A 19,744-nucleotide genomic window follows, 5' to 3' on the forward strand; every position below is an offset into this window, starting at 1 on the left:
ATTTATGTATATAAATTTATATATAATATTTATGTATAAAGTTACAACTATTTAAAATTAGCTTATTCGTTTTTGTTAATATAACATTTAAAATAATATTTTTTTATAAGCAAATTAATTGGAATATCAGATAACTGATTTTTTATTCATTAAATAAAAATAATAACTAATACATACAATAAAAATAATAAACAACGGAATAACAATGACACAGTCAGTACATCCTGAAAAATTAGTTATATAAATTTACTTAATTTCTTTTTTCAGTACTTTATTAATCTATTCGTATAAATATTAAACAATTCTAAAAAGTTTATTTTTTTTTATTTTTTTATTAAAATTTCAGGCGACATAGAAAAATTTATCAATGTTATTCGCGTCAGTATGAAAGTTTGATGGCACTTTTTTTTTTTTAATTTTGAGCGTTATTTTTTGTTCGTCCTCATTTTTTATATTTACAGTTGATTTGAAAGTTATTGTATATGCCTTGTATACAGCAGCAGGATAATAAACACCACTTTTGGCACGTTATCTAATGTGATGAATTCTATATATAATAGAAGTATTGTATGTAATATTTTTTTTTTTGTTTTCTACATTAATAAAAACCTTACATACCCCGTTAACGATTTATCAGTTAAGCATTACATGCTTATACCTATAGCTCGTATTATTTATTTATTTTTAAATTTACTTTTTTATATAAATGTTGTAGCAAAGTAGTATAAAAAAGAAATAAAAATAAATAAAGATTGTTTTCTTTTTGCAGTAGCAGACGACAATTCATACGTTCGTAAGTTGAAATAATTGTCCGGTTGTTTATAATTATTTTTTTAAAGAAATAGGTGCCCCATTGTCGTAGACAATCCTAAAATGCAAGCAATGGAATGAATTAATGGCAATTCGATTATTTTTTTTTATTATTTATTTAAATGGCTCATGCAATGAAAAGATAAATAATAATACTAATAATAAAAATTTGTATTTTTTAAATTATATAATTTGACCAGACTGTCGTTAATTATCAGTTATATATTATAAGCGTAAAAAAGTAAATAATAGTGTGTAAAGTGTAGAGTACATTCTGATGTATGTAAGAAGATATTGGCATACATTGAATATCATAATACAAGTACATGCTTTTATTTGATGTATTATGTTAATGATTATAAGTGAGTAGATGTTGATGTTGATGTTAATTAAGCATACCAAGCTTCAAAGAATACTTAACGTGCATTAATTCCTAAAAAAGTTGTCGTGAGAAATCAACAAAGCATCGCATAAAACATGTGCATTATTTACAAGTACATGTTAAAATTAATTATTATTATTATTTATAAAAGAATGTCGCACTTGTAAAATCTGATTCATTTACACAATTTTACTCTCTTTTTAAATAGAAACTTTTTCGTTAATAATGACTTTATTAATTTTGATGTTGGGGCCAAAAAATATTATTCAACATCGTGAGAGAAAAAAAAAAAACTAAAATACGTCATGCTAAAAATCGAATTCAATAAAAAAACGACATCCTCATTCTTTTCTGAGAAGAATAATTAAAATTATGTACATAACTTGAAAACAGAATAATAAAATTAAAAAAAAGAAAAAAAAAATAGAAATTCTACATAACATCGACAAAAAATTCACACGGATTTCCCATCGCAATTCGAAATGACTGTCTACTACCAGATAAATCTTGCTGATTCTGCTGATTCGACGAGCCAGTGCCTGTTTGTACCGATTGCTCAGAACCGCTTGATCTGCTGCGGCTGCCGTTGGATCGCTTCCCATTAGATCCGTTGCCGTTGCCGGAATTTTTATTCGGCACTGTTGGTGGTACGTGGAGTTCAGACTCAGATGCTGATGAACACGATTTTAAGTCATGAATTGGCTCTTTGCAAATATGCTCACTACCCGCGCTACTTCCGCCTAGGACACAACAGAAATTATTTTTTATTAACATTACTGTATAGTTTTTAATCATTACAATTAACCTGAGTAAGAAATTCTCTAAAAATGACTTTTGAATTTTTTTCATAGATGATCTGGTGATTTTTTTTGAATGATTTATGAATAATCGGGTGCAAATAATAAAGGAAAAATATCTTTAGAATTTAAAAACGTAAATCTCTTTAATGTTTTAAGTTCTGTAGTTTGTAATTAATTTACAGTTGTTTTGAACTTGTAAGCCTTTTTAACGAAAAAAAAAAATAAAATTAAAAAAATCTATTCAATTTCGTAAAATATAGACAAAAAACTTGTCGAAAAAAATTGCGTTTGAAGGGGCACAACTAGTGTGAAATTAAAAAAAAATCGATTTTTTTTTATATTTTGATAAGATATGTCTTTAAAATAACGTATTAAAATTTTAGATCGATATCTCAAATAGTTTTTGAGTTACAGCCATTTAAAGAGTAGCCGCTCGGCAGTTACACGAAAAAAAGAAAAATAGAAAAATTATATTATATAATATAACGTGGAGCTTTGTGATGAAAAGTGGAAAAATTACAGTTTCAGATTGTAATTATTACAGATTTTATAAGAATTACATAGTAGAATGTAATATTTACATTGAAAGCTCTGAAAATTAACTTTCAAAGTTTAAATTTAGAAAAATGTTATTTCGAATTTTCTTTTCTTTTTTCCGTGTTAAATAAGATCATTTTAATTTTAAACAAGTTTTTATCGAAACAGCATTTTTCGAATTTCCTATTATAGTTCTCCATACGATGATCCTCCACTTTTTTGATTTGATCAAAAATTGAATTTTGGCAGGCCAAAAACGACCAAAATTTTCGGTACAATTCAACTTTCTTTTTTTTTTTAAACCGCCGCCATTTTCTCGATTTTTGATTTATTTTTCGATCATAGGTTATTGTACGAACAATATCTTATAGTTTAATGAGAATTTTTTTTTTTACGCTTTATTCACGGAGAAGGCTGGAATCACTCCAGCAGTGGAGGACCTTTTTTTTAGCGCCGTCGGAAATCGTGTGTAACTCTAAAAATATTTAATTTTTTTCTTCAAAATATGTATAAATATACCCTTAAAAATTTTAAACAATTGATTCAGTGGTTTTTTTTTTTTTGATTCCCAAAAATTGCCTTTTTTTTTAGGCTGTCACACTAGTTGTGTCCCTTAAACTAACAGTGATTAGACAAAATCTGAAATGATAAGATGTTACGATATTCTGACGGCAAATACATAAAACACCCTGAGGTAATTTATCTGATAGATATGGTAATGACAAAACTTTCTCATAAAGAATAAAAAAAAATATAAATATGAATGATAAAATATAAAAAAGAAAATACCTGACTCACTGTGGATACTTTCTTCACGATGATAACCGTATATAGTAGGTTCATTGGTGAAATTAAAGGGCATTGGACTGTATCCAGCAGCGGAATGAGGTGCATAAGGTCCTGAATACGTTCCAAGCTCCCAACCGATGGGCGGTGGCAGGGGTCCAACAGTATCGCCGTCGAGTTTCATGCTGCCCATTGTCGAGCATAAATCACCAAATATATAATAGCATTGTTCGGAAAATGTTATCTTATTGACGGTGTGTCTGATGAATCCAGCTTTAAGCATAAGCGATGCATATTTACGCGCATCGCGACGATCAATAAACCCCTCAACGTGTGTATTTAGCCAATCAACAACATCTGCACCGATGAATGCATTTGGGATTGTTATTTTTAACCACATACGGTCACGGATCTCGAGGCCAGAATCCGGCCGGGCCATTGCACGTACTATCGTCGGCATATCTGTATTGATACTCAGGCGTAACTCTTCCAGTGGTCCTGCAATTGTACGTCATTAATAACATATTGCCAATTAACTTGTCACAATAAAACTTATTAAATTAAATCAAATGAAATAATAGAGCATAGAGGACATCGATTAATTATTATCGCTTACGTTCAGTATCGGGCAGCGTACTAGCGAGACTACTAGATGTCGAAGTCAAGGTCGTTGCGCTTGGTGGACGCGGTGGAAAACCTTCACCGCGTATTGCTGCTGTGTGCGCTACCCAAGCGCCAGGATCTATCGGGCGAACCGGTTCTGTGCGTGGAATTGTGAAGTAGCCCTTTGGATTTGGATCCCAACACTTTGCCACGACCAGTTTTATTGGCCTGCATTAATAAATAACAAATAATAAATAATTAATGACATTTCATTATCACCTAAAGTTATCTTTATTTTAATAATAGTAATAAATCCAAGATATTATTTATGTACCCAGGTTTTTGAACGACTTCACGTAAAACTCTTACTGCCTCATCGTTAGACATGTTTTCGAAATTTATGTCGTTCACTTGGAGAATCATATCACCGGGTTCTATCCTGCCGTCTAAAGCTACTGCGCCTCTGTATAATTAAATAAATAAATAAATAAATAAACCATCGAGATAAATAATTGCCGGTAATTATTGTCCTGTCAATAATAAGTTACCCTTTCATAATAGAGCCGACGTATATTCCACCGTCACCACCTTTATTGCTTTGCCCCACGATACTAATACCAAGAAAATTAACAGTGTCCATGTTCAAAGATACCGTTATAATATTGAGTGACATAGTACTGTCAGTAATACTACTGAATGAGGATGTACGAGACATTGGCGGGAGTCTATGTCGCCGTCGTCTTTGAGGTCTACGGCGATCTAAAACAACACACCGACAGCCAAAGGTCATATTTATGTAATTAAGATGTTTCTCAAGCTATTTAAGATGAAATTAATTCAATTTAAATAGATAATATTTATGTTTGTAAATATAATTAACCTAATGTAGCACGTTCAATAGTACTACTCATATTTGTGTGACGTCCAGTTGTTGATGTTATACGACTGCTCGCATCGTCATCAGACTCCATGAATGTCGATGTCTCGAGGTCAGAACTCAATATTGAAGCTGTTTCGTAACCGTGCCCTGAACGGTGTTTTGAATGTCCATTTATACGTAATCCTAAAAATATAATATTATTTATTCAATTTATTCAAGTTTAGTTTAGATTTATAGATAAATGCTCTTTTTAAACCTACCATTATATTTAGAATACTTTTCATATTTATCAGCATGATGTTTTGAACTTTTATGTAAATGATGATGACCCTGTCGACTGCTTATAATACTTTCTGTTTCAGTAAGTGTGTCATCGTGTGACATTGTTGGTGGTCCGCGGTTCGTAAGACCTGGTGGTACATGATCAACCCTGTCATGTTTAGCATCAGTATGAGCTACTGAATCTGTACACTGTGACGCTCCATCAGATACATTACTTCCTTCAGCGGATACGAGCTATTCATAGTTGAAAAATAAAATATGAGCATAAATATATAACAAATAACAAATACCAAATAATAATAAATTTGTATGACAAGTTAATGGTATTGGATATTGAAGAATTTATTATTTATATTTTAATATTTTATATTTAACTTTTAGTGCTTTGCTCGGTTAATTCGTTTTCATTTTAGTGTTTTCAATGTTTCAAAGATTAAACGCGATCCAATATACAAACCGAAGAAATAAATAATAATAAAAAGTAAGCTAAATAAAATAAAAAAAGTGATCGGTTGACGAGAGTAATCAAAAGGTTGCCCATTCATCAGATTAGTGAATTCGTCTGGTGCTATATGACTGGCTCTGGTTTTAGTTTGAGTTATAGGTGGGAGAAAGATGGAACAGAGGGATAAAGCCACCTATATATCTATCTAGATATATATATATGTATATATATTCAATATAACACCCACCCCATGCTCTTTACTAACAGAGCATAGAACTCTGTACCCACACCGTTAACGGTCGTCACCCGCTCTACTCTTTCTCTTTCTATCTTGCTCTTCGTCTACTATAACTACGGACAAAGTATATCTTTAAATTACTTTGATGCCGAGTAAAACTGGAAATTTTTGCATGGAAAATTCAGGAAGAAAAATTCAACTAAAAAATAAATATAAAAAACTAACATTACACGTTGACACATAAAATATATGTTAAAAAAAAAAAAATAAATAAATAAAATAAAAAGGCCGTATCATTAACATGCTTTCAGGTATTATTTTTAATTCACACAAATTTATACATCTAACTGCCTTTTTACTTTTAATTAACATACTCAATCACTTATCCTTAGATCTTAATTAATTAATTTCTAAAAAAAGGCATTTTTTATGGTGGTTTTTTTTTTAAATAAAATTAATAAACTTACCCATGAAACGACTCGTCCATTGAAACAGGGAAGATGTGCATCGTCGTCAATAATTTCTTCTTTGACAACTCTGGTAAATAAAAATAGTTATTACGTTAATTAGACAAAGTGACAAGTAATTCGAGTATTTAAAAAAATTTATCAATGAATCAATTGATGAATATATATACTATCGTAGATAAACAAAGTTTTGTTAAAAAAAAATGAATAATTTATAAGTAAACATACTAAACATTATTATATTTACATAAGATAAATCTTGACTACTGTTTACTGTTCTTTAGAGTTAATGTAATCAACAATGAGGCGGGTGAATGACCTGATTGAGCGAATAAACAATCAGACAAAATAATTAGAGCTAAATAAATAAAAGTACTAGTATAACAATGAGTGTATTGTCTCAATTGGTTGTCGAAGTAATATACCAAAGAAAAAAGTGAATTATCAACGAAAAAAAAAATTGATTGACAAAAAAAAAACAGAGCTGAACAGAGCGCAGCACCATGAATTGTCACTTGATTCAACGTCAGGCTCTGCCCCGAGTTGTTGAACAATAATTATTTACAAAAAATAATGTTTAATTGCTGGGTGTAATTACTGCAAAAAAATTAAAATTATAAAAGTTGTTAATAAATAATTACAAGGATGACAAATGTGGCCTACCCGAAATCATCGTCCATAGACTTGAAAAAAAATTTGTAATTCGGACGATTCAATACATTCTTAAAGTCTGCTAGTGTCACTCGTTCCGGTGATATTGTTAGTTTAACTAAATAAGGCGTTTCCTCGTCATCAATATGATAAATTATTTTAGTCTCTTCCATTTTTTAATAATTATTATTATCTGTAACAATATCCACTCCGGTACACAACAATAATAGTATTATTATTTTAATAACTTTTGTCGCGACACTATTCACTGACACGACAGTCATACCAAGCCAATATGGCTACAGCCGAACGATCCAAGGCGTGATACGCAACCAACGACTAGTTCTCGTATCGGAAAACAACACACTGCTCTACTATACCTGGCGCAGCGCGCAGCAACTCTTCATTCAGCGGCATGCACATGTGTCTCCGAAAAAATCAAAAAATCTGACTAAAGTAAACAGATTTTTGACATGATATTTAATTTAGCTGTCACTTGACAATTTTTGAATTTTATTTAAAAAAAAAAAAATTTGATGCAAAATATTATTTTTTAAAAATTGCATTTTTAATTTATTATAATCCCTTCAAGTCCATATTTTTAATACATTTTTTTACTATAATTTATTTATTAAAGAAAAATTATAAAATTGTGAAGTGACAGCTAAATTTAATGTCATATTATTGACAATCAGAAAAACGTTTTATTTTTTATTTAATTGTTATTTTTTTTTGTTATTCTAAATATATTTATTCTTATAAGAAATAATAATTCAATAAAAAAAGATGACATTAAAGTTAGCTGTCACTTGACAATTTTATAATTTTTTTTAACAAATAAATTTACTCCAAAAAATTGCATTTGTAGTTTTTAAAAATTTCTAAATGTCAATTTTTTTTTGCCATAATTTATTTGTTACAAAAATTCTTAAAATTATCAACTATCTACTAAGTTAATTTTCATCATTCAATAGTCACTGGATAATTTTTTAATTACATTTAACAAAAAAATTTGTTCCAAAAAATTATTTTAAAAAAATTGCATTTTTTATTATTATATTTTTTTTTTTTATTTCTACATGTCAACTTTTTTGCCATAATTAATTTTGATAAAAAGAAGAAGGTTGATGTATGACACTGAAATATCACACTTGAAAATTTTTTGATTTTTCTTTAAAAATAAACTAAGTCTAAAAAATTATTTAAAAAAATTGCATCTACAATTTTTTAGAGCTTCTAAAGATGGAATTTTTTTAAGCAAATTTTTTTTTGCTATGACTTATTATTTAAAAAAATTACCAAATGTCTCACAATTTTAGTATCATGTTAATGACGTTAATGTTATTAAATTATTAAAAAGACAAGTTTAAAAATTTTATTTTATTATTAATATAATAATGAAATAACATATAATGGTGTTTTTGATTTAAGCATTATAAATCATTTAGTTGGGAAAAAAAAAAAAAAAAAAAAAAAAGTAGTATCTAAACAATTTTGAACTCTTTGTTTAATGTATCCAGATCCCTGAAAGCAGAATAAATATCAAATATTAGCGAAAAATCTAAATTTATACAATAAACAATGTGTTAGATCAATATTTGATAATTACCGCGCAGTAACGACGTTATTTAGATGATACTTGTGTAACAGAGAAATAACTAATTGTAAAGTAGACCAAATGGTGTCGGACATGGCAGTAGTGGATCGGCTTTGACCTTGAACGCCTCGTCCTGCTGCCTGTTGATTAAGAGCTGTCAGCAAATGCTCAGCAGCTTGTTGGTAAGCAGATAAATTGATGCAAGATATTCCTAGGTTGTAACGAGCGCGAATAAATCCGGGGGCAATTTCTAAAGCGCGTGAATAGGCATCGATGGCTTCCTCGGATTTTTGTCCATTGGCAAGAGAAGCGCCAAGTTGGTTCCATAATCGACAGTCATTGGGTCGAACTTGTAGAGCTGCACGGAAGCAGTCAGCGGCTTTTTCGTGCTCACTAGACAAATTGAATAGAACTCCGAGACCGATCTGAACATCAGGGTCAATTTCATTCACTGGGTTCATTCGAGCTGCCTGTATATAAAGATTTTTAACTTCGTTGTGCGAATCATAAAATGGAATCGTCGAAACACTAGATTTAAGAGCTGATTGATCAAGATTTTGACGAAGAGGTATCAGATGCTTATACTTTGGACTCTTAATAAGCCACTCTTTTAGCGTTATGCACGCTTGACTCTGGTAAGATTCGTTGGTGAATGCAACAGCCAGTGTCATCAATGCTACTGCGTTAGACGTATCGAGAGTTAGACACTTTTTCAACGCTGCTATTGCCTGATGATCTTGCTCATTTTCTGTTTGAGTTTTACCAAGAAGCATCCAAGCTTCTGGATTCTCTGGATGTTGTTGGACCGCAGCTTCAAAGCAAAGTACGGCACTAGCTAAATCGCCAGCTTCAAGTCTTCGTTTTCCTTGCTTCAAAGCGTCTGGTGCATTTTTCATTGGATTTTCTTCGTTAAATTTGTAATCTTTAAATGGATCATAATAACTCTCGTAGTCAGATATCCAAGGATGTGATTCATTTTGTTCTTTTTTTGACAATATCTCCCACTCTCCTTGTAACTTTGACCAAAAAGCTGATTCATATGTTTCTAGTTCTAAATAAATTTTATTGTTAAATTATCTAAGTTTTAGTAATTTTGTGTTGAACTGAATTTCATTTTTGAGTTTAATTATTAGTAAGTTTTGTATTTACCTTTCTTGTATTGATTATCTGTGAATTGATTAGCCCAAGTCTCAGCTGAACTAGTAGTTGCTTCATCATTTTTACTGGCTTCAGGCGTTTTTACAACCTCTGCAGTCTTTGTTTCCGCTTGAGGCTCTTGCTCCATAAAGTTTTCTGTCCATTTGCTATCAGTTAATTGAGCACTAGAACTTTCTCGACTCTCTACCGGTAGTTCGCCTTCTTGGTGCATAAATTTCATAAACTTTGAATAGGCGATATTTGGATTTTCGTTTTCTACCGCTGAAGGATAATCAGCAGTACTCTGATTTTTTACTGACTCCATTGAATGCTCAATATAATCTTCAGCCCATGTTTGCCCCAGTCCGAGTTCGTTAGCATCCTGGTGGCTAGAACCCAATATCGAAGTTCGTAGCGGAAAAGGCATGACTGTTTGCTCGTTTTCCGACCATATTTGCTGTGTATTGCTTTCCTATTAACAAAAAAATTAGTAAATTAATAAATTAATTAATTAATTAAATAAGTAAATATAAAAATGACAACATGTCTATTTGTAATTAAATCTATTAATAAATATCAATGATGCGAATGATTACATAAAAGTCCGTCCGTTTCTGCGAAAACTGATTAGCCCACACAGAATCTTGGTCCAATGGCTGGTGTATTAACGGAGCTGCTATTGGTTGAATATTATTGTCTATTTCATTAATTTGCTGGAAGATTTCTTTCATCTTGAATGTTTGAGGTTGTACTATTGCACGTGAGTCCAAAAATTCATCAGCCAATTGATTAGGCGTTGCGCTCTGGATAGGAACTCCCTGTGAACCATGCAGACCGTCTTCTCGGAAACTGCGATCTTGTACAAAGTGCGAGGTCAAAGTTGTAAATGGACTCGGACCACCACAATCACCGTCGACGAATTCGCGTAATGCCATTTTACAATTTAAAAACTGTAAATAATTAAAATAGATAAATATTAATCACTAAAATAAAATTAAAAACAATGTTTGACAAATGTAAATTATCTATAAGATGTCAACACGATGACAATATTATGATTACTTACGTTACTCCAAAAATAAATGTTCGCTTACTCAAAACAAATATTTAACTTTGTCAAGTAGCCGTACAGTTTGTTAATATTGCGTTAATTTATTCCTTTATAATTGTTATTACACAAACAATATACGCAATCTATAACTCTCAGATAAAAGTGTATAAAATATAACTAAAAAAAAAATATTTTTTTTTACTACAACAAGATGTATATTAAGTTGTAGTTGTGTTAATGCCTCACGATTTTACGTCCTGATCACATGGACTCTCGACTACTCAAAACTATTTTTCATTTTTATCCCTCATTACCACGACTAATAACCTCTAAAAATCATCAGCAACACTAACGCCAATCGCCAGTGGTATTATATTATACCAATTTTCCATAATGCTGAAGTTAGCCGCCAGCTGTCAATTTTTTAAATTTTAATAACAAATCATATAAATTACAATAAAAAAATCCTTCTAAAAATTTTCACTTGTAATTTTTATGACACTGAAGTCGAGAGACATTTGATAATTTATAATACTGTAAATTTATAATAATTAACAAATTAATTACGATCAAAAAATGCTTCTAAAAATTTTTATTAATTTTCACATGTGAAACTTTTTAATTAAATTTTTTTAATTGCTATAAAATTCCGAAAAAATTTTTAATATCTTATGATAATTTTTAGAATTTTTTTAACTAACAAATTATAGCAAGAAAATTTTATTTAAAAATTATAACACTGAAGTTGAAAGACATTAAAAATTTCTTTAGAATTTTGTAGCAATAAAATTATTAAAAAAAAAATTTAATTAAAAAGTTTCACATGTGAAAATTAATAAAAATTACAAGTGAAAAATTTTAGAAGCATTTTTTATTGTAATTAATTTGTTAAAAAAATTTTTAAAATTGACAGCTGACCGTTAACTTCAGTATTATTAAAAATTTCATCTTTAGAAGCTTTGAAAAATTATAAATGACATTTTTATAAATAATTTTCAGCTCCATAACTTTTTAATTAATTTTTTTTTTTTTTAATAATTGCATTATTGTAAAATTTTAAAATAATTTTTAATGTCTGCCAACTTCAGTGTCATAATTTTTCAATTTTATCAACAGTGTGTATATTTACGTGATTGGTTGATGGATACTACTTGTCAGGATTTCTATTGGCTGTTAATATTTGCTTACCTAATTTAAAATCTCAGATTTTTTTTTTAAATTTATTGATTCAGGTGACAAAGAGGTGTCATCATAGCAACTATCATTCGACAGAGTAATTATAAATTCAGCATAATTTCTTGGACATAAAGAGGATAATTTATTATTTGATTTCTGATCGCAGACCACACCTCTCCGAGTGGATGATTACACAGGTTAAAAACTCGAGCACCAGGTGTCACTGGTAAGAAAATATGACGCCTGTTGTTCATTTTTTGTGACATACACCGCGTTGCTTGCTCGTGTACATACTGTTTTATTGAAAGTGTTGTAATTTATAATTTTTACATACCTAATTATTAATATTTATTGAAATTTTATTTATTAATATTTTTAGCGCCTATTACTTAGTTCAAGTACTGATAATTTGATAATCTGAAAGACTGATGGTCAATGTTTGGAACAAAACATTGACAAGTATTAACAACACAACAATGTACTTATTTTTTCAACAATCACAACTGAACATTGACATTTCAATCCATAGTGATCGATGGTGTGATAATTAACGGTCCTTGCCGTAGTGAGATAAGAAGAAATGTTTGTGCCTTTTATTTATAATTTTAATATTAATTTATATTTATTAAATTGTACTTATTTAATTACTCAATAATTTATTATTATAAATAAATATATAAAAATGTTGAGATTTTTATCACGAAGACGAGTCCGCGGTGTCAATGGACAAACCGCATCGCCGCAAATTAAAAATCAACGATTACTTAGTAATAAAAATATTATACAATGCCAGGTTATTTTACTTGATGGTACTGACTTGCCTATTGAATTATCTGTAAGTAATCGTATTAAATTACCTATTATTATTTTTTTTTATCAATTATATTTATTGTATATTCATTTTTTATTACAGAAAAAAGCTTTGGCTAGTGATTTATATGAACAAGTATTTTATAGTTTAGATTTGATTGAAAAGGATTACTTTGGATTGCAGTATACTGATAGTAATAATGTCCAGCATTGGTTGGATCCGACTAAACCAATTAAGAAACAAATTAAAAGTAATTATTATATATACAATTTTTTATTTGTTTTAATTAGATAGACAATAAAATAATAAATTTTTTTGCAGTTGGACCACCTTATACACTGAGGCTTAAAGTTAAATTCTATTCATCGGAGCCTAATACACTTAGAGAAGAATTAACTAGATATCAATTTTTTTTACAATTAAAACAAGATATTTTGGAGGGTAAACTTCACTGTCCACATAACGTTGCGATACAATTATCGGCTCTCGCTCTTCAATGTAAGAATTTTTTTTTTTTTTTAAATTTAATGCAATAAATTTAAATTACTCAGATAGAAATGATTCATAATAATTATTATTTTACAGCTGAATTAGGAGATTATGATTCATCAATACATACAGCAGCAACAGTATCAGAATTTCGCTTCGTTCCGGGTCAAACAGAAGAAATGGAATTAGAAATTTTAGATGAGTACAAAAATTGTTCGGGATTAAGTCCAGCTCAGGCTGAGTCCTCGTATTTGAGCAAAGCTAAATGGCTTGACATGTATGGTGTGGATATGCATACGGTGCTGGGTAAAGATGCTTGTGAATATTCACTAGGTCTAACACCAACCGGAATTTTAGTATTCGAAGGAAATCAAAAGATCGGTCTCTTTTTCTGGCCTAAGATTGGACGACTAGATTTCAAGAAAAAGAAATTGACGTTGGTGGTAGTCGAGGAAGATGATGAAGGCCGAGGTGAGCAAGAGCATACATTTGTCTTTCGACTGGTTAACGAAAAGGCTTGTAAACATTTATGGAAGTGTGCTGTCGAGCACCACGCATTTTTCCGCTTAAGAGCGCCGGTAAAAGGCGCAAGTAGTCGTCAGAATTTCTTCCGCATGGGTTCGCGTTTTCGCTATAGCGGAAAAACAGAGTTTCAGACAACTCAATTGAACCGTGCAAGACGCACCGTTCAGTTTGAACGGCGACCAAGCCAGCGCTACGCGAGGCGACAGAGTCACGTTCTGCGTGAACGGCAGCGTCATCAGCCAGAACCTCAAGTGCCACAGGCGTCTAGTGTCCAATTAGAGCCGTCTTTACAACGTCAGTCAAGCCATTCTAGTTCAGAATCATCAGCCGTGAGTGTTATTCAGCCAACAACATCCACAACGTCAACGTCACCACTTGTTGACTCATTACTCAAGTCATTAGCTAAAGATCCTCAGCCTCTGGAGCTTAAAAATCAGACGACGAGTGTTCCAACTCCAGAAAAAGAAACAGAACCGATCAAAACAAATCTTATTGTCGAAAGTATTAATTCTCCACCACAATCACTGCCCAATAATCAAATCGGTGGTACTCTTTTGCTATCAGCTCGATCGCCAATACCACCAGAGTCACTAAAGTGCAATATATTAAAAGCCAAGTCACTTGAGACTGAAAAAAATTCAAATCTTGTATCTATTACATCAACAGACAGCGGTAGTTTATGTTCTATTAAAAATCAACATTCCGATGCAGCAACTATCGTATCCGTGGTACGTATTTATTTATTTATAATTTATATATACACATATTATTACACAGTCGTTGATTTAATTCAAGGCTATTTGATAATAATATTTATCATTATAAGTTATTACATGTTATTACTATCTATGCGTAAGCGTGTTTGTCTCGCTAGCTTATTATTGTACGCTTTTTTGCTATATTTTAACTCATAGGGAGGCGATAAATTAACTCTCAATGTCAGCGGAGTTGCGCCGTTAACTCCAAGTCCACCACCAGCTGATGATACCGTCACGGTTACACATTTCTCGCTAGACAGCTGGGGACAGATTGCTCAGAAGACAACACCATTCAGTAATAAATTAGCTAATTCATCACAAAATCCGTTCAATCCATTTACCAGTGATACTTGTACCACTGACAGTATTACTACTTTCATCGAAGAAATAACAGAGACTAAGTGCGAAGAGAGCAATGAAAATAAAAACACCAATCCATTTATCGATTCAAATCCATTTTTGGGTCTGCTTAATCCTTTTAAAGACATACCAACGGTGCTTGAGAAAATAGTCGAGATTGAGAAAGAGGAGGAGTGTAATGGTACCATTCCTATTGCTACTGTTACTGAACCTGAACAAGTGCCTTTAACTACGGTTACGACTGCCAGTACTAATAGTACTAATAGTACTACTGTTAGTACGATGACACCAGCTAACACTACTGTAACTACAACATTTACTCGTGCGGTTAGTCATTTTTTTTAAATGCTTGCATGCTGTAATTAATCCTACTGTGTTTGTTATTTAATTATTTTATTTTTAAATCTATTAATTTTTTTTTAATTTTTTTAATACAGGATTCCTGTACCACGGTATCAGATATCAGTCCCTGGTTGGTAGCGGATCCAGCGCAAAGTAACAGTCAAACTCACAAACAAAGTCTTACTATGAAGACTGTTATCACAACGCAGCTATAAATTATACATTCTCGTACCAGGCGAGATGATAATTAAAAACTCTGGTAGCCTATAAGTTAAACGTTAGTTATTTTTAAAAGTGTTACAGTCAAATTCACCTGATACTTAATTTTATTATTATTAATTAATTAATATAAAGAGAATTATTTTGCATTTATATTTAATGGGACCAATGGCAGCTTTATTTTCCCAAACGCGTAGGCATTATATATTGAATATGCTTTTATTAAGTTATCATTTTTTTTTACTATAAGATTTTATAAATATATATATATATATATATATATATATATATATATATATATATATATATATATATATATATATATATATATATATATATATATATATATATATATATATATATATATATATATATATATATATATATTACTATACGTATTAACTGAAGAACAAATAAATGAAAATGAATTTTAATAAAATGAAAATATATTTGTGAATTTTTTTTTTTTTAGAATAAAAAGTGGACGAGTATTTATTTATAAGTGGTGACAACAAGTAATTATTTTTTATATCAAGTACATGAAATAATATTTTTTTACAGCCGTTCATACACACAATACAGTTTTTTAAGTAGTTAACTATTTTAATTTTCCTCCAGTTGTTTCATAAGACATTATTGTTTCAATAAAATACAAAGGATGACGTATGCAGAGAAATCGCAGATTACATAAAGCGTCTTCAAGATATTCTCATTCTCATTCTTATTTTTTTCTTTTTTTTATATCTATTCTTTACATCATAATCATATCGCAAATTACATAATAAAAAATTATCCTAAGGACTATTATGCAAGCATTTGTCTGTACATAAATCCTGTTTTATACAAATCTAATTATTTTTTAAAATGTCACTATTTATTAAGTGTCAATTAGCAAGCAAATTCTTTTACAATAAACGATCAACAACTTATACATTGTCATGGTTAATTTAGAATTAGACATAATTAATTTACAAGCTCGTTGCGGCGAAGTAATTTAAAGAACTTTAAGGCATTGCACTGCTTTGAAAAACCTGGAATGTGTTAACTCAGTACTAATTGGGTCTAATTACAGTATAATCGGTGAAAGTAAATTAAAAACTATAAAAATGTGAAAAAAAAAAAGATAGTACTAATAACAGACATATAATAAAATAGCAAACTATAAATATTAAAAAAAAAAAAAAAAAGAAATCTATTGATGTGAAAAAATAATTGAGGTCATTAAATATTAATAACACCTCTGCTTAAAAACTTTCACAAGACACGAAAAACAGTTTGATGCTAACTAAAACTACATACAATTTTATTTACATCCTCATTACTGTATATTTTTTCCCGTTAAACTGTCTTACATTTAATGTACATCCTGAATTACTGGCTCATTAAACTCTTCTCATTATACTACTCCGAGATTCTGGCACATCATAGTTTTAAAATCGTACATTTTAAAATCATACGCACGCAGTACTATTTTATTGTTTTATTGTTATTTTATTCTATTTTATTGTTTCATTCAGTATTAATACTCATCGCTAGGTATTTAACAGTTGTTTGAATATAAATAATATTGATAATACTGAAGTTAGTGGTCATCTGTTAATTTAAAAAATTTTTTTAACAAATTAATTACAATAAAAAAATGCTTCTAAAAATTTTCACTTGTAATTTTTATTAATTTTCACATGTGAAACTTTTTAATTTAATTGGTATAAAATTCCAAAAAAATTTTTAATATCTGTCAACTTCAGTGTTATTAATATAGATGTTTAAGATAACTGTTTTTTCTTCATTTTCTTTTATCATTTAACACTTTCAATTCATTTTAATACCATCAGTTTTTGCATTACTATTATAATTGTAAATTATCATAATTAATCATATTTATCGTTAATATTATTATTATTATTATTATTATTATTATTTAAAATTTACTTGTGAATATATTTGGTTTAAATAAATAGAATGAAGCGTAAGTTATTTTTTACTTAAAAAAATAAATACCTGACTTTGAAAAATAATGTAAAAAATGATTGTAATTTTTTTTTTTTATGTTTTTTGATTATAAATTCAAATAATTGATCATTAAGCCATTAGAGGAATTTTTCAACTACCTAAAAAGTTAAAAATGATTTTTAATAATCAGCTAAATGTATTTTTGGAAGTAAAACCAATCACATTAGTGCTGTTTTTCAGATTTCAAGTGATTACTTGAATTGTTCGGTAGATCGTCTGCTAGATTGTCATCGGAAACCTCTTCACTGCTGCTACTGCGGATATCGCCCTCCATCTAGTTAATAAAAGAAAAAAAAAATCGATAATAATGAATCATAACACGACACGGTGAGTCACAGTTAAGTAAAATCAATAATAACGTGTAATTAGATAATGTAAGTTTGTATTTGTATATTGTGTGAGTATACCTGGCCGGCGTTGAACGCATTGTAGGCAATTTTTAAAATCAAGTAAGTCCAAAAAGTATGGAGGACAAACAGCAGTATTAATAACGAGTTAAATATATAATATGCTGGGAACATTGGTACTATTTTTGGTGCTGATATTGACGTACTGTAACAGGAAATATTTTATAAATTAAAATTTATCAATAGTTTATCAACAATTAATCCAAATTATCAATGACTCACCTGTAAATAATCCACAACGGATAGATAACCATTCGTGTTATCAACCACAAAATAGTAAAAATTCCAAAAATAGCGTCACAGGTTTTTTGATAATTAGCATATTTAGCCATTTTAGCAGCCTATTGTTAAGCAAAATATTTGTTAGATTACTTATCATAAAAAATAAATATTTATAAATTTTATTTATTCAAGTAGTTAGATAATAAACAGAAAAAAAAATTTCTACGTACTTCTAAGAAGATATCAGCGCAATCGTGTACAAGTAGTACAAGGGAACCGATTCTTGTAAGATTTCCAACCCAGGAGAAGCTCATAAGGATAATGGTAGCTTTGTGGTGGATAAACATTTGCCAGAAATCTTTTCTTTTAACATCGAAAAATTGAGATATGCTCAGCGAGCAGTAGAACGATATGGAGATCATGTAGTACCACCAGATATCATTCGTTACCGCGTGATACGGGTAACCGTAGTAGCAGTTTTTTATGTCCCAGAGCCAAGACTTGTCCCAAAGGACGACTAGGCCGTAGATAAATATTAAAGAGTAGTAAAGGCATCTGAAGCTATAAAAAATTTATTAAATTGTTACTTAAATATTAATAAAAAAAAAAAATAAAGACAGTTGACATTATCAATACTTTATCAATATTTACCAATTCTCACAGAATTTAGTCAAAGTGGAGGGTTTATCTTGAGACCGCCGTAATCGCAGCCACTTTTCAACTTGTCTTTCAGACCAGTCTAATTGTTTAGCTAAAGCCGTTATCTGCTTGTGCTTTATCTTCTTGCTGTAAGCCTTTTCTAGGAGCGCATTCGGCGTGGCTTTTTTCGTCCTCGATGTTTTAATCCCGAGGGATTTGCCAAACGGAGCGAAGCAAAATCTAATTAAAAAATTCAATATATATTTAATTACACATTTACATTCTATTATTATTGTTATTATTAATAGTTACTAATTAACAGTAGTAACGATAATTATTAGTATAATTAGATAAGTCGTTTTGAAACCGGTAAGATAACCTATAAAGAGTTTTTAATAATTATTTTAGATAACCTAATGATGACCGGCACGTTAAACGAGTCTGTTATTAAAAAATATGAACTTTGGAGTAATAAAAAGAATGTGCTATAATTTAATAACAATATTTACTTCTCTAGACAATATCTGACGATGAGTAGTCCAAGGGCCATCGGCAATGGATATAAAAGGTGATGAGAATCCGCATACTTGTTATCCGAATTAGGACTGATATCGTCCCACGTTATATTTGGTGGCAACCAAATGTCAGGAGACCAAAAACTCGAAGAAATATTTTTCAGGATCTCCATTATTCGAGATCCTGAGACACGTGATTGCTGATGAGTCCTTGCTTGCTGCTGTTACACAATTGTATTAACTGTACAGTCTAACGTTATTTTTTTTTTTTTTTTTTTTTATTAAATAATCGTTACCGTGAGCGTCGAGGACTGTGGAAGTGCTCCACCCTGTTAGAAGCCTCCTCAAACACAGACTACAGACGCCACAATGCGTACTACGATAAAATAATCAAAGAAAAAATATTATATATGTATATATATATTATATATGCGTATGTACTGTACTTACGTTTTAATACTGATGTAATGCACGTGTGTTTGCTTTAATTTAATATGTTGGTGCTCATATATATATATGTATGTAATGTTCATTTTAGTTCTCGGTGTCCATACCTGGCTGCTAGAGCCAACCGGTACCGTATCATTGAGTCCCAGGCTTAC

General features: G+C 30.0%; 4 protein-coding genes across 6 annotated transcripts; 1 reads left to right on the top strand and 3 right to left on the bottom strand.

Annotated features, from left to right (window-relative positions):
* Positions 1 to 113: 113 nt before the first annotated feature.
* On the bottom strand, positions 114 to 7,199 carry Dsh (Segment polarity protein dishevelled). 3 transcript variants are annotated; one of them, XR_012479498.1, is made up of 10 exons: positions 6,894 to 7,199; positions 6,231 to 6,300; positions 5,059 to 5,314; positions 4,799 to 4,981; positions 4,467 to 4,677; positions 4,253 to 4,381; positions 3,932 to 4,146; positions 3,319 to 3,813; positions 619 to 1,932; positions 114 to 547 (listed from the first exon to the last, which is right to left on the bottom strand). XR_012479498.1 is itself a non-coding variant. In XM_074245374.1 (10 exons), the coding sequence occupies exons 1-10, from the start codon at positions 7,052 to 7,054 to the stop codon at positions 834 to 836; spliced, it is 1,998 nt and encodes a 665-aa protein (XP_074101475.1). In that variant the 5' UTR covers positions 7,055 to 7,199; the 3' UTR covers positions 609 to 833. The 3 variants fall into 3 exon arrangements, 2 of the variants coding, with proteins under 2 accessions (XP_074101475.1, XP_074101474.1); XM_074245374.1 differs by lacking the exon at positions 114 to 547 and having other exon boundaries at positions 609 to 868; positions 1,690 to 1,932; XM_074245373.1 differs by lacking the exon at positions 114 to 547 and having other exon boundaries at positions 609 to 1,932.
* A 1,049-nt stretch (positions 7,200 to 8,248) lies between these two features.
* On the bottom strand, positions 8,249 to 10,963 carry Pex5 (peroxisomal biogenesis factor 5). Its single transcript, XM_074245177.1, has 5 exons — positions 10,682 to 10,963; positions 10,212 to 10,565; positions 9,628 to 10,087; positions 8,491 to 9,529; positions 8,249 to 8,405 (listed from the first exon to the last, which is right to left on the bottom strand). The coding sequence occupies exons 2-5, from the start codon at positions 10,548 to 10,550 to the stop codon at positions 8,366 to 8,368; spliced, it is 1,878 nt and encodes a 625-aa protein (XP_074101278.1). The 5' UTR covers positions 10,551 to 10,565; positions 10,682 to 10,963; the 3' UTR covers positions 8,249 to 8,365.
* Positions 10,964 to 12,102: 1,139 nt separating this feature from the next.
* On the top strand, positions 12,103 to 15,600 carry Yrt (erythrocyte membrane protein band 4.1-like yurt). The gene is made up of 6 exons (XM_074245034.1): positions 12,103 to 12,677; positions 12,756 to 12,903; positions 12,975 to 13,151; positions 13,239 to 14,395; positions 14,582 to 15,112; positions 15,223 to 15,600. Exons 1-6 carry the CDS (start codon positions 12,525 to 12,527, stop codon positions 15,340 to 15,342), a joined length of 2,286 nt encoding a protein of 761 aa, XP_074101135.1. The 5' UTR covers positions 12,103 to 12,524; the 3' UTR covers positions 15,343 to 15,600.
* A 174-nt stretch (positions 15,601 to 15,774) lies between these two features.
* On the bottom strand, positions 15,775 to 19,524 carry Schlank (ceramide synthase schlank). Its single transcript, XM_074245017.1, has 7 exons — positions 19,439 to 19,524; positions 19,137 to 19,363; positions 18,640 to 18,867; positions 18,219 to 18,549; positions 17,989 to 18,107; positions 17,767 to 17,911; positions 15,775 to 17,633 (listed from the first exon to the last, which is right to left on the bottom strand). Exons 2-7 carry the CDS (start codon positions 19,313 to 19,315, stop codon positions 17,523 to 17,525), a joined length of 1,113 nt encoding a protein of 370 aa, XP_074101118.1. The 5' UTR covers positions 19,316 to 19,363; positions 19,439 to 19,524; the 3' UTR covers positions 15,775 to 17,522.
* Positions 19,525 to 19,744: the final 220 nt, after the last annotated feature.

This window comes from Cotesia typhae, unplaced genomic scaffold (genome assembly GCF_013202065.1).
Source record: "Cotesia typhae breed Kobodo isofemale line unplaced genomic scaffold, CoteBio_Ctyphae contig_44, whole genome shotgun sequence".
Classification (NCBI taxonomy): domain Eukaryota; kingdom Metazoa; phylum Arthropoda; class Insecta; order Hymenoptera; family Braconidae; genus Cotesia; species Cotesia typhae.

Excerpts from the sequence above, each read along its gene's own strand:
- Schlank (XM_074245017.1), bottom strand. The coding sequence starts at position 19,315 with ATGGAGATCCTGAAAAATATTTCTTCGAGTTTTTGGTCTCCTGACATT. Across the intron at positions 18,868-19,136 it reads GTCAGATATTGTCTAGAGAA|ATTTTGCTTCGCTCCGTTTG; the intron begins GTAAATATTGTT and ends TTTTTTAATTAG. Across the intron at positions 17,634-17,766 it reads ATGCGTTCAACGCCGGCCAG|ATGGAGGGCGATATCCGCAG; the intron begins GTATACTCACAC and ends TTTATTAACTAG.
- Pex5 (XM_074245177.1), bottom strand. The coding sequence starts at position 10,550 with ATGGCATTACGCGAATTCGTCGACGGTGATTGTGGTGGTCCGAGTCCA. Across the intron at positions 9,530-9,627 it reads AGATAATCAATACAAGAAAG|AACTAGAAACATATGAATCA; the intron begins GTAAATACAAAA and ends AAATTTATTTAG. Across the intron at positions 8,406-8,490 it reads AATAACGTCGTTACTGCGCG|GGATCTGGATACATTAAACA; the intron begins GTAATTATCAAA and ends TTCTGCTTTCAG.
- Dsh (XM_074245373.1), bottom strand. The coding sequence starts at position 7,054 with ATGGAAGAGACTAAAATAATTTATCATATTGATGACGAGGAAACGCCT. Across the intron at positions 4,382-4,466 it reads GTCGGCTCTATTATGAAAGG|AGGCGCAGTAGCTTTAGACG; the intron begins GTAACTTATTAT and ends TTAATTATACAG. Across the intron at positions 1,933-3,318 it reads AAGTATCCACAGTGAGTCAG|GCGGAAGTAGCGCGGGTAGT; the intron begins GTATTTTCTTTT and ends GTTGTGTCCTAG.
- Yrt (XM_074245034.1), top strand. The coding sequence starts at position 12,525 with ATGTTGAGATTTTTATCACGAAGACGAGTCCGCGGTGTCAATGGACAA. Across the intron at positions 12,678-12,755 it reads ACTTGCCTATTGAATTATCT|AAAAAAGCTTTGGCTAGTGA; the intron begins GTAAGTAATCGT and ends TTTTTATTACAG. Across the intron at positions 13,152-13,238 it reads ATCGGCTCTCGCTCTTCAAT|CTGAATTAGGAGATTATGAT; the intron begins GTAAGAATTTTT and ends ATTATTTTACAG.